At 42.8% G+C, this 12,895-nt stretch overlaps 1 protein-coding gene across 2 annotated transcripts in view; it reads left to right on the top strand.

The window, feature by feature from the left end:
* Positions 1–12,895, top strand: part of LOC126419619 (EF-hand calcium-binding domain-containing protein 4A-like) — a 759,654-nt gene that overhangs the window by 721,031 nt on the left and 25,728 nt on the right. For both annotated transcript variants that reach the window (XM_050086810.1, XM_050086818.1), the window contains 2 exons: positions 5,552–5,726; positions 10,873–10,938. In XM_050086810.1, coding sequence (XP_049942767.1) covers positions 5,552–5,726; positions 10,873–10,938 — 241 coding nt within the window. The remainder of the gene's footprint in view (positions 1–5,551; positions 5,727–10,872; positions 10,939–12,895) is intronic.

The following is a 12,895-nucleotide window of genomic DNA, read 5'->3' as shown; positions in this document are numbered from 1 at the left end:
TGAGGAAAGAGACAACCAACGGCTATTCATGTTGATTGCAGAATCTTTTAATCTGGAGACGTACCATCAGACTTTCGCAAAAATATGATGCACACAGTTCCGAAGATAGCAAGATCAGGAAAGTGCAAGAACTATTGCTCAATCAGCTTAACAATTCATGCGCTGTAGTTACTGACACCAATAACGTACATAGGAATGGAACATAAATTGAGGGTGTGCGAGCCTTAGCAAAAACTAAAACACGTTCATAGGATTAGTCGTCGTAGAAAAAGTGTTCGACTGTGTAAAATAGTGCAAGATATTCTAAATTCTCAGAAAAAGAGGGAACAGTAGGAGTGCAAGACCAAGAACGAAGTGCTCGGATTAAAAAAAGATGTACGTTATGAATGTTGTGTTTCGCCTCTGCTGTTCTGTAAAACATACATGAAAGGAACAACGACGAAAATAAAAAAAAGTTTCAAAACAGGGGTATAATTCATTGTGAAACGACATCAGTGATAAGCTTTACTGATGACATGCTACGCAAATGGAAATGCGTTTTGTAGATCTTCAGAATATTCAGATTATAGAGACGCTTGATGAGAATAAGTTTGGAAATTATAAATCAAATTTCCCCATAATGAAACTGAACGGGCTTGTCACAACTTACCCATTCTTCAACAAAAAACAACAGGAGAATGAGTATGGAAACTTTTACTCTGATAAACATAAATATTTTCCACAGGTAGACTTCGTAACATAATGGACAATTATTTGTAAAGGAGTAACAAAATTTATCACACTGATTCTTCCCTGTCAATACAGCTTCTTCTGAGAGAAGTATGAGCGCTCTTGAAAGAATTAAAAATTGTCTTCGCAATTCACTGGCAAATGATAGGTTAAATTCTCTCTACACATTTGCCATAGAAAAAACTGATTTGACAATTTATTAGAGATCAGAAATTTAAAGATAACGTTATTGGTAACTTTCGTACCAAGAAGAATCGGAGCATGGATCACCTGTATAAAAAGATATAAGGTAAGACTAACCACAGTTAATCCGTTAGCCTCGCCCTGGTGTAGAGTGGTGTTTACTAACTTCCCTAAGTTTTCTGCGTAAATTTGTGTGCTTATCGTTGTGTGAGGTGACTTTCTCGGGTAGCTTCCTGCCGCCAGAAGCGCCATGTCACGTGACTCCGTTTAAAAGTGGTGTTACAACACTTCGTATAGTTTAGATCAGTGCTTTAGAATTTGCGTATTTGTTTTCCGCAGTAGCTCTTGCGTAATCAGAGTTTCTAGTAAAAAGTAACTGATGATACATCCATTCTCAGTAGGGAATGTTATTTCTGTTTTGAGAGATTATGGATCTTGCGATCCTAGGCTACAGTATGAGCTCAGCAGAGCTTAATTTAGTGTTTCTTTACTCTCCTCCTTTATATTTTGCGTATATTCCAATCTCAGTAGCTCCACAGTCGAGTGATTTTCTTTTTTGCGGGAGTCTGTTTGTACTTTCTTAGTTAGTCCTGACTACTTTATTTGTATTTTTTAGATCTTATTCAATTTTTTCATAGTTGATATGTATAGGGACTGTGCTTATCTGTAGAATTAATTAATTGTACAAAAATGGACACTGCTGTCATTTTTGTATTGTTATCGGCCGGTAAATTGAGGACAATGTTTGTTAAGTCAGATTATGCAAAGTAATGGCAAACACGACAGATGTTAATGTGAGCAGTGTTTAACCCACCATATACTAAGTAAAAATGTTACTTACGAAACGGGGCGGGTAAAGAATCATTACACGTGCGAAATTGTGAACCAAGCTGTGTTGAGTAGTATTTTTTGCAGTAAGACTGTAAAATTGCAACCCCGACCTGTAAGTATGCACTTGACTAAATTACAGTGTAAACACGTATTGGAGTTACGTAGGACAAATTAAACTTGTATTTTCTACCACTACATTGAAAACATGCCGTGGAATCTTTGTTTGTAATTTCTCGGAAATTAAACTAGCGACTGTATGTTGTTACGCATATCAAACGTTCGTAAGTTTCAAGTATGCAACATCCAATATGTAACTACAAGATAAATATTAGAACTTCAAACAAGAAAATAGCGGTTGATAAATACGCTCATAGCAACCTGTGCATGTTGTGCTTCTACTTTGGTTCACTCAGTTTATCGATGTTATTTTGCATGGGCAGTCGACCGATAATAATAAACAATTTAATGCTCACCAGAGCGAGAGCAGTAGCGTGTCCAAGGCACGCCGAGCCGCGTTTATTTGGTCGCACATGCCCTGATGTTACGGAGCGGGCGGTGTGTAGCCGATGGCCGCTGTTGGGCACGAAACTCTCGGACATAAACTGTTCTTGATCCAGCCACGAGCTCTTTTGTGGAAGTATTCCTGGACGCTTTTGTTGGTACTGGTGGGTTAGAAAGTGAAATAAATTATCTTTGAGGTTCCATCGGATAGGTGGTTTAAGAAATAAAGGAAGGGGTGGGCGCTTCCCGCGCCCGGGTTCCCGGGTTCGATTCCCGGCGGGGTCAGGGATTTTCTCTGCCTCGTGATGACTCGGTGTTGTGTGCTGTCCTTAGGTTAGTTAGGTTTAAGTAGTTCTAAGTTCTAGGGGACTGATGACCATAGATGTTAAGTCCCATAGTGCTCAGGGCCATTTGAAGGGATGGGCTCGAATTCGCGACTTTGCGTCTGCATTGCGCGACGTTTTCCGCTAGATTAGATTAGTTTAGATTTGCTTTCATTCCAATTGATCCGTAGTGAGGAGGTCCTCCAGGATGTAGAACATGTCAGAAAAACAATAATACATGACAAATATTTACAAGTCAAACAAATAAGCTAATGTACCACTCGACAGGTCCCAAGTGGAATGATCGTCATTTTTGTAAGAAACACTATATGAAAGAATCATTTACAAACACTAATGCACTATATTTAAAATAAAAATGTTTTCTTATTTATAAGGTAATAAACATGTAATAGATCTACTATAATACTTATTTACAATAAACACATTACTGCACTGAAATTGTGCCGATATACACAAATCAGTTCGTTTTACTGAGAAATTCATCAATAGAGTGGAAGGAGTTGGCCACCAATAAATCCCTTAGGCTTTTCTTAAACTGAATTTCATTGATTTTTAAGCTTTTTATGGCTGCTGGCAAGTTATTGACAATGTGTGTTCCCGAATAACGCACGCCTTTTTGTACAATAGTAAGTGACTCTAAATCCTTGTGAATATTATTCTTATTTATAGTATTGATTCCATGAATTGAGCTGTTGGTTTGAAGAAGTGATATATTTTTAATGACAAATTTCATTAAGGAATAAATATATTGAGAAGCAGTAGTTAGTATCCCTAGTTCCCTAAACAGGCTTCTGCAGGATGTTATTGAGTTCACGCCACATATAACTCTTACTGCACATTTTTGTGCCCGGAAAACTTTAGCTTGGCTTGATGAATCACCCCAAAAAAATAATCCCATATGACATTATGGAATGAAAGTAAGCATAGTATGTCAGCTTTTTCATTTTTATATCCCCTATGTCTGACACAATTCGCATTGCAAATAGAGATTTGTTTCGACTCTTCAGCAGTTCTGTGGTGTGCTCCTCCCAGTTGAATTTATTACCAAGCTGTAATCCCAAGAATTTAGCACTGTGCACTTCTTCTATCTGCTTGTCATCGTATGTTATACTCGTGGGACACCCCTTACAAGTTCTGAACTGCACGTAGTGTGTTTTTTCAAAGTTTAGTGACAAAGTATTGGCTAGTAACCAGTGATTAATGTCCACAAACATTTTATTAGCCTATCTTTTTATCGGCGACAATGTGGTCGACGTCTGCGCCTCATCGGTGAACGTGGTAGTGGAGTCTTGGCTACTCACTGAAGCACGATAGGCGGCAATACGTGGGATTTTTGATGACAGGATATCAATGCTGGTGCAAGCCCAAATGTTCTGGAGCGCACCGATCAGAGCACGTTGTTGGCCACAGATCCCTGCAGCAGACCACTTCTGTGTATTCCCATTTCATCTCGACCACATTTTCATTTACGACTGCAGTGGGCGCGGCGTCATTGAGGCTGGGCTATAGATTAATGGAAACGTATCACCTGATCGGGTGAATACCTTCTGTTGTTACACCAGGTCGTGGATTGTATGTACATATACCGTCACCCAGGAGAACTGCTGGCCCACGCCTCGGAATCAGGTTGGTGAGGGCATTATTATGCTATGGAAGCATTGATATGGGATTCCATGGGACTTGTGGTAGTAATCAATGTTACAATGACAGCTGTGAACTACATCAACATTACTGCAGACGATCTGTTTACTTTTCTGATGTCCTTCGTGCCAGAAATGGCATTCTCCAGTCAGGTAAATGGTCTCGGCGTACGGCCATTATCTTGCTACAGTAGTTTGAGAAGCATGATAGCGATCTCACGTCAACGGTTTGGCCCCCAAATTTGTCTGATCTGAACTTGATGGAACACATCTGGGACACTATCATGTACCAAATCGGTGCCCACGGACCACTGGCCCATAATTTACAGAAATTGCGCGATCTGTGCGTATACATTTGGTATCACCTACCTCCAGAAACCTACAAAAGACTTATCTGATTCATGCCACGCAGAACTGCTTCTTCAGTGTTTTTCAGTGAACTAACGCGCTGTTAAACAAGTTGTCAGTGCTTTGGCTCATCAGTGTAGATTATTCGTGGTATCATTGCGTTACTTACCACATTCAGTGGACCACAAACCTCGTATATTGATGTATATAACCCTCGATTGCCAATGGCGCTGTCGCATTGGATACACCGTTTCCCACCTGATGACGAAAGCTATGCGTGATGGATGCATGACGGCCTGGGAACACGGGATACCTCGCTATTGAGTCGTATGACATTATTATTATAGAAATTAAATTCTTCTGGGTTGTTGGGCAACTTTATATTTCTTAAAAAAATCGACGTTTCGAACCCTCTGCGAGGGTCTTCTTCGGGGTCTTGTAGTGTTCAATATAGATTGAACATTCAGTCTACAGAGAACACAACAAGATCCTGAAGAAGATGTTTCGACCCCTCTGCCGGTATCTTCTTCACAGTCTTGTTTTCCACTGCACAATGAGCACTTAATCTACAGTGCACACCACAAGAACCTGAAGAAGACGTTTCGACCTCCACTGGTGGGATCTTCTTTAGGATCTTGTGGTGTCCACTGTAGACTGAACACCCAATCTGCAGTGGACATCACAAGATCCTGAAGAATATCCCAGCAGGGCGGCCGAAACGTCGATCGTTTGAAGAAATATGACGCGGCCTAACAAACCAGAAGAATTTAACTTCAGTGGCAACGGTCACGAAAGCCTGCAGACTTACATTATAATTATGCATTATCACCGAATAATGATATATTGTATGCGCTCTAGATTTCATATCTAAGTGATATTAACCGAGCGTGACATGTAGGTTAAGAAAATGAATGTATTAGACTAACAATAGAAGGGTAACTGTGTATTGTGTGCTTACCTGGAGACGTTTGTCAGCACGGAGCCGCTGCGCCAGCTGGTGAGGCGGGTTCGCCGAGATGGGCTGCCGCTGGTGCAGGCCAACCTGGAGCGCTTCCTGGCACAGCTGGGCGCAGACCTCTCCAGGCGGCTGGAGGACGCCCGGCAGCTGGAGGCGGCCCTCAAGGCGCGAGACGAGGCCCATCACAAGCAGGTACGCCTCTCCTAGCGTTACGTTCGCTACTTTGAACTTCGCTATGCTCTGTGCATTTCCAGAGCTACACTCGACCCATTTATGTGCTCTGCAGCATAATAACAGTTTATAACAACTGCAACACCACAACGAGATACTCATACCCTGTCATGGTCATCAATCGCAATTTAAACATTAGTTATTTTAAAATTACTTTTGCTGCACACTGAAGCAGCTTCATCCTCCAGAGGTACTCCGTCCCTTACAACCTTACTCCAGTGCTTGTCTACAACAACTTTAAACAGTGGCCTGAAAAATCCAAACCGAAATGATACATTGAGTGATGCAACAACAAAACACATTGCTGGGAAAAAAATGGCACACCAAAAAATTATTAATGTAGAGTAATGAAATTTCGGTAATGCATTTGTCTAGGAAACGTATGTAAGTGATTAACACTGCAAGATTACATGTCATTGTAAGCGCGAGATAAGCGAAATTCTGGTACATTAGTAATCAGCGTAACCTACAGAGCGTTCAACAAAAGCTTGCGAACGTGCAAGCATTGTGATGAACAGGTGCCGGAGGTCAGTTTGGGGATGGAGTCCCAAGACTGTTGTACTTGGTCGGTCAGTAGAGCGACAGTTAATGCTGTTTGTGAATCACGCTCGTGTTGTCGTCCTATAATGTCCCGTATGTGCTCGGCTGGAGACAGATCTGGTGATCGAGCACGACAAGGCAACATGTCGGTACTCGGTAGAGCGTGGTGGGTTAATTTCTTTTGGAAATTGGTGGTAAGATCCTATAGGACCAAACTACTGGGAGCGTCGGTCCCTAAACTTTCACACTACTTAAACTGACTTACGCTAAGGACAACACACACACTCATGCCCGGAGGGGTGGGGGTGGGGGCTGGGGGTGGGGGAGATCCGCGCGTACCGTGACAAGGCGCCTCCAACCGGGCGGCTACCACTCCCGGTCGTGTTGGGTTACAACAGTGGTTTGCGGACTAGCGTTGTCCTGTTTGAAAATACACAATGGAATGCTGTTCACGAATGGCAGCACAGCAGGTCGAAACACCAGACTCACGTACTACGAGGGCAGTTCAATAAGTAATGCAACACTTTTTTTTTCTTGGCCAATTTTGGTTGAAAAAACCGGAAATTTCTTGTGGAATATTTTCAGACATTCCCGCTTCGTCTCGTATAGTTTCATTGACTTCCGACAGGTGGCAGCGCTGTACAGAGCTGTTAAAATGGCGTCTGTAACGGATGTGCGTTGCAAACAACGAGCAGTGATCGAGTTTCTTTTGGCGGAAAACCAGGGCATCTCAGATATTCATAGGTGCTTGCAGAATGTCTACGGTGATCTGGCAGTGGACAAAAGCACGGTGAGTCGTTGGGCAAAGCGTGTGTCATCATCGCCGCAAGGTCAAGCAATGGCGGAGCGTGCGAACACACTCGTTCGAGATGATCGACGGATCACCATCAAACAACTCAGTGCTCAACTTGACATCTCTGTTGGTAGTGCTGTCACAATTGTTCACCAGTTGGGATATTCAAAAGTTTGTTCCCGCTGGGTCCCTCGTTGTCTAACCGAACACCATAAAGAGCAAAGCAGAACCATCTGTGCGGAATTGCTTGCTCGTCATGTGGCTGAGGGTGACAATTTCTTGTCAAAGATTGTTACAGGCGATGAAACATGGGTTCATCACTTCGAACCTGAAACAAAACGGCAATCAATGGAGTGGCGCCACACCCACTCCCCTACCAAGAAAAAGTTTAAAGCCATACCCTCAGCCGGTAAAGTCATGGTTACAGTCTTCTGGGACGCTGAAGGGGTTATTCTGTTCGATGTCCTTCCCCATGGTCAAACGATCAACTCTGAAGTGTATTGTGCTACTCTTCAGAAATTGAAGAAACGACTTCAGCGTGTTCGTAGGCACAAAAATCAGAACGAACTTCTCCTTCTTCATGACAACGCAAGACCTCACACAAGTCTTCGCACCCGAGAGGAGCTCACAAAACTTCAGTGGACTGTTCTTCCTCATGCACCCTACAGCCCCGATCTCACACCGTCGGATTTCCATATGTTTGGCCCAATGAAGGACGCAATCCGTGGGAGGCACTACGCGGATGATGAAGAAGTTATTGATGCAGTACGACGTTGGCTCCGACATCGACCAGTGGAATGGTACCGTGCAGGCATACAGGCCCTCATTTCAAGGTGGCGTAAGGCCGTATCATTGAATGGAGATTACGTTGAAAAATAGTGTTTTGTAGCTAAAAGATTGGGGAATAACCTGGTGTATTTCAATGCTGAATAAAACAACCCCTGTTTCAGAAAAAAAATGTGTTGCATAACTTATTGAACTGCCCTCGTATTTTTCAGGCAGTGTGCGTGCGATAACCATGAGAGTGCTTCTATTGTCATACGAAATCCCACTTCGGACCATAACACCAGGTTTAGCTCCAGACAGGTTCGTTGCAGGCCGTCAATTCACCTCTTTCTAACCAGCCCACGGCCGTTACCGACAGCGAGACAGAACCAGTTTTCATCAGAAAACACAACATTCATCCACCCTGCCCTCCAGTGAGCTCTCGCATGGCACCAGTTAAGTCGCAACGGCAGTGCTTCGGCGTCAGTGGAATGCCTGCTACAGGCCGTCTAGCTCGGAGCCGTCCTTGAAGTAACTGCTTTGTAACAAGTTCGTTATGTCACTTTGGTGACAGCTGCTTCTCAAACTGCTGCCGCGGATACAGTACCATGCGCCAGAGCCGTACTCCGAAGACGATGGTCTTCTTCTCGGCAGTGACACTTAGCATCCGGAGACCGGTCTTCTTGCGACCGTATATTCTCGTTATCACTGCTGACAGGAGTCGTATACGTTGGCTGCATTCCTGCCAAGTCTTTGTGCAACATCGGTGAAGGAACGTCCAGCTTCTTGTAGCCCTATTACACGATCTCCTTCAAACTCAGTGAGGTGTTCACAACGGCGTCTTTGTTGCCTTAAAGGCATTCTTGACTTACGTCATCTCACTATGTAACCAACACTCAGGACCGCTACAGCGTGTTTTTAAAGCAAATCCGGTTTGTATTCTCACAGTAGTGCTACTAACGCCGCTGTCATGCGAACGGCACCAAATTTGGATACACATCATGTTTCAGATGTAGAAATACGCCTACCAACTTACGTTTGTGTCGCACAACTCCTTAGTGTTACTTTTTTCCCCATCAGTATATGTGCCGTGGTTTGGACGCCATTCATCATTTAAAACTTTATTACATTATCTCTTTAGAAAATAAATTCAACTGCGATCAAGCTGTCTCTTTATAATACAATGCTACACTTCAGTCATTGATTCAGCCTTGAGTATCATAGTAAAATATGTGGAAAATGCAGCATCTAGTGAGAGGTACGTAGAACAGTAACATTGCGGCTGCCCTGGCATATTTGCCATTCAGCATTTCAGAAAATCTCTCACACACTCTTTGATTATAATTTTCTCACACTAAATTGTTCTTTACAGTTCGCACCTACCTTTAATCCACTCTTTCATAAATGAAGTGCTGTGCTAAATTATTTGGATAATTTCAGCATCCAGAAAGAACTGCCCCAAGGATCCAAAGCCAGATAATGCATGCGTCAGTGAACTGTCAGTATGGCTATCCTGGCCTAGCTGCCACTCAGCAATACAGCCTTCATTACATTCATTGTTTCAAAGCTGTATCCGCCAGGCTCGAAATCTCTCTTAATCCTTCAGAACTACATTCAATGCATTTCTTTCCGCTTCAGCACGATACTAAATTAAATGACAATTTGCAGCATCACAAAAGCAAAGCCAAGAAGATCCAAACCCAGCTGCACATTGACTCTCCCCGATTTCGTTATATTGCACTGTTTCAAAATTAATTACTCCACACAGGGAGCATCGGTTCATCCTTCGAGGCTATACTAAACGCCTTTATACGTCCTTAGGCGCCATACTAAAGTATCTGACTATTGCAGGTTGTCAAGGAGGTCTGCCTCTCTTGTGATTGACAGCAAACATCAATTGACACTTAACTACATTCAGCATTTCAAAGTAACATATGCTACACTCGAAACGTTTCTTCACCCTGCTGATGTATAATCATCCCATGTCATCATTCTTTACAACCATACTGTAATACTTGTCTGCTGTAACGTTCAGAAGCAATGACCCACAGGAACCAAACCTAAATGTTGCATGTAAAGGTGCGCCACACTAATGCGTTTCACTCCAGTAACAATGTCAGTTTCTCGTTACAGCTGAATAATTAAACTTATTTTGAAGCCATAAAAAAAAATCACCAAAAGTGTTGAATTCAGTGTGCCACAACATTGCACACAACATTTGCCCACAGAAGCCTCAATTATTTGAAGAAATCATTTGACTTCCTGCTGCTGACTGTATTCATAGTTGTGTGCGACGTTATTGTGTAACCGCCATTTCGTTGCAGTAAAGTTTTAAAATAAATGTCGCTGCATTGTTAAGTCTGTACAGTGAGAAGTTTTCTGCGCCCATCAGCACTGCACTGCACCACATGACGCCTCCAATATCTGCAAAAAATGGCCAGAGTTATCCAAACCCAGATAATACTTGGAAACAGTGCACCATCAACGTGTGCAAGTGATTAAATATTTTAGGTGCGTAGCGCTCCTGAGCTACATAAATTCCTAATGACGTTTTTATTTCGAAAGGAATAACTCGCAGCTGCGATCATTCCGTTTTACTCTTATTATCCGACATCTGTTTAGGTGTAACCCATCCTCAGGGGCACCAGAGAGAGGTTAAGAATACAGAGAAACAATTTTTCAGTAACGAAATCTTTGTCAGCTAAATTAAGCTACAACTTGCTAAAAAGATAAAAAGAAAAGGAGGGAGTTACGAAATATGTTATTTACATATGCTTTGATTTACTGGATTTCACCGCCATGATCCAGCGACATGTGTAAACGCCATGAAGGCAAATACGTCGTATAATGCAACGTACGCCTTAAGCTATGATGTGATTAGAAAAACTACGATTTATTACGGAGAAACAAGAAATACTTACCGTGTGTACAATGCACATCGTATGTATACTTTTATATTAGGATTCCAATTTCATTTTCACGCTGTAATATTTTTGCTGCTGTTTACAGATGCAGAAACTCTTCGAGGAGATGGAAGCCCAACTCAGTGAAGACAAAGAAAACATCGTGAGACAGGTGAGTCACGCTTACACATTTGTAACGAAATTCTTCTTGTGGCATCAAAATTAAGTCCAGTCACATAACAAGATGAAGAGACAAAATGTGCAATACTCGAGCACATCTTGCTTGTGCTTCGAGACATCACAGAACAGGTCCACCGAGCGAACAGTGCTCCTCACAATCCGAATGATCTTCAGCTACTGTTTCCGATCCCCGCCGCACATTATTGACTGTTGCGCAGAAACTATCTTACACTATAGTTCTAAAAGGAGAGACCTAGAAGGCATGGAAGAAATTGTAATTACATCGTAATTTTTTTCACATAGGATACCGCTGCCGCCTATTTATTGTAGGCCTGTGTCATCCCCTCGAAACTGTGCTGATGGTGAACATTAATTTTAGGGACACTGCTGTTGAGAGCTGTCTCCATGTTTGGTCATAAATCTGCTCTACATCTTGGATCAAACAGTTACTTGGACTAAACACTAAACGGTCAGGTTTCGGCGACGAACGTACAACTGCATTTGTCATTTTAGCTTGCAGATGCAGCTCTTATTAATCGAAAATAACGTTCTCATGCCCATGATTGTCTATTTCCCTGGGGGATTGATATTGAATGGAATAAAGCCAAATGTGCTATCCTTCTAAACTGAAAAAGATGTACAAAACTATGATTACTTCTCGTAGAATGATTATCACAGGTCATAAGATTACTCTTGTGTGTACAGCAGTTTTCAGTTGTTCGGCATACGATTTTCTGTAGTACCTGAGATACCAATGTTAGGTTGTTTCTTCCCATGACTCAGAAGTATAAACCTTGTTCGCCAATGATGGAGGCTGCTACAGACTTTTCAAATTTATTCATATCTTCCACTGTATCAGCGAGTTTCTCCCTGATTCACAGTCCACATGTTTCCACCTCTCCATAGAAGCTGGCGTCCGATAGCGTCCTACGCGTTCCATGCCTTGAGGTCAGGTGGATGTGGTGGCCAAGACAATGTCAATTCACTATCATGCACCTCACCATTGTATCACGATTATGGTTTTGTGACACAGACAGACTTCGCTGTCATGGAAGGCACCACGCCTGAAGGGATGCAGATATTCCACAATAATGTTCACGCAGTCCACAACTGTCATTCTGTCTTCGATAAGTAACATAGGGGAAAGCCGGACAAGACCATCGACCTGATGTAACAAGAAATGTAATTCATCCGGCCAGGCGATAGTATTGCATTGTTTCACGACTGACTCGAGATGATTTCGAGCACACTGCAAAAGTTATTGAAGAAGTCGTTGGATCAGCTTGGAAACGCCTAGAGGTGCCTGCTACGGATCCCCATGTTCCACAATGAGCACTGAACGGTGTGCTTTGAAACACTTGCATCTTCACCAGAATTGTAGCCTTTCTTAGATATGCCACAGATCACCACCTATCCTGCACCAAGGACAAAACACCGATCTCCAAGTTTCTAATGAGACGTGGAAGTCCAACAGTTTGTCGCGTATTCGTGGTCACCGTCCTCCAGATACTTACCATAGATGCTCACGCCAGTGGCAAGCTAACAGCCTGGCGGCTAGGCCGTTTCTAAGATGCTCATTCTCAGGCTTGCCGCCGTAACAATTTGTCCTCTGTCAAAGTAGCTTATGTCAGTGGATTAGGCCATTTACGGTCCATACCATCGCTAGAGTGATTCCCTCACGTCTGCGGTCCACTCGTATACTTTTCTTACCGCGTCACGTGCCCTCTCCGTCACAAGGGGACCTTCAGTTTCACGGTGGGCAGTAGTCTTAATGTTCTTCTGCAGGAAGTACGGGGTAAGCCCAATAATAAAAAGAAGTCGCACCTCGGGTATACAGCAGGATTTAATTGCTCATCAGGGTGTCCTGGTACACAACAGTGGCTGGTGCTCTCAGTAGAACGAGTTGTAGGCACAGTTTTCCGATTATGGTTGGCTGCAGAAAGTCCTGT

This window comes from Schistocerca serialis, chromosome 1 (genome assembly GCF_023864345.2).
Source record: "Schistocerca serialis cubense isolate TAMUIC-IGC-003099 chromosome 1, iqSchSeri2.2, whole genome shotgun sequence".
NCBI lineage: Eukaryota > Metazoa > Arthropoda > Insecta > Orthoptera > Acrididae > Schistocerca > Schistocerca serialis.
This window is presented reverse-complemented; position numbering and strand designations above follow the sequence as displayed.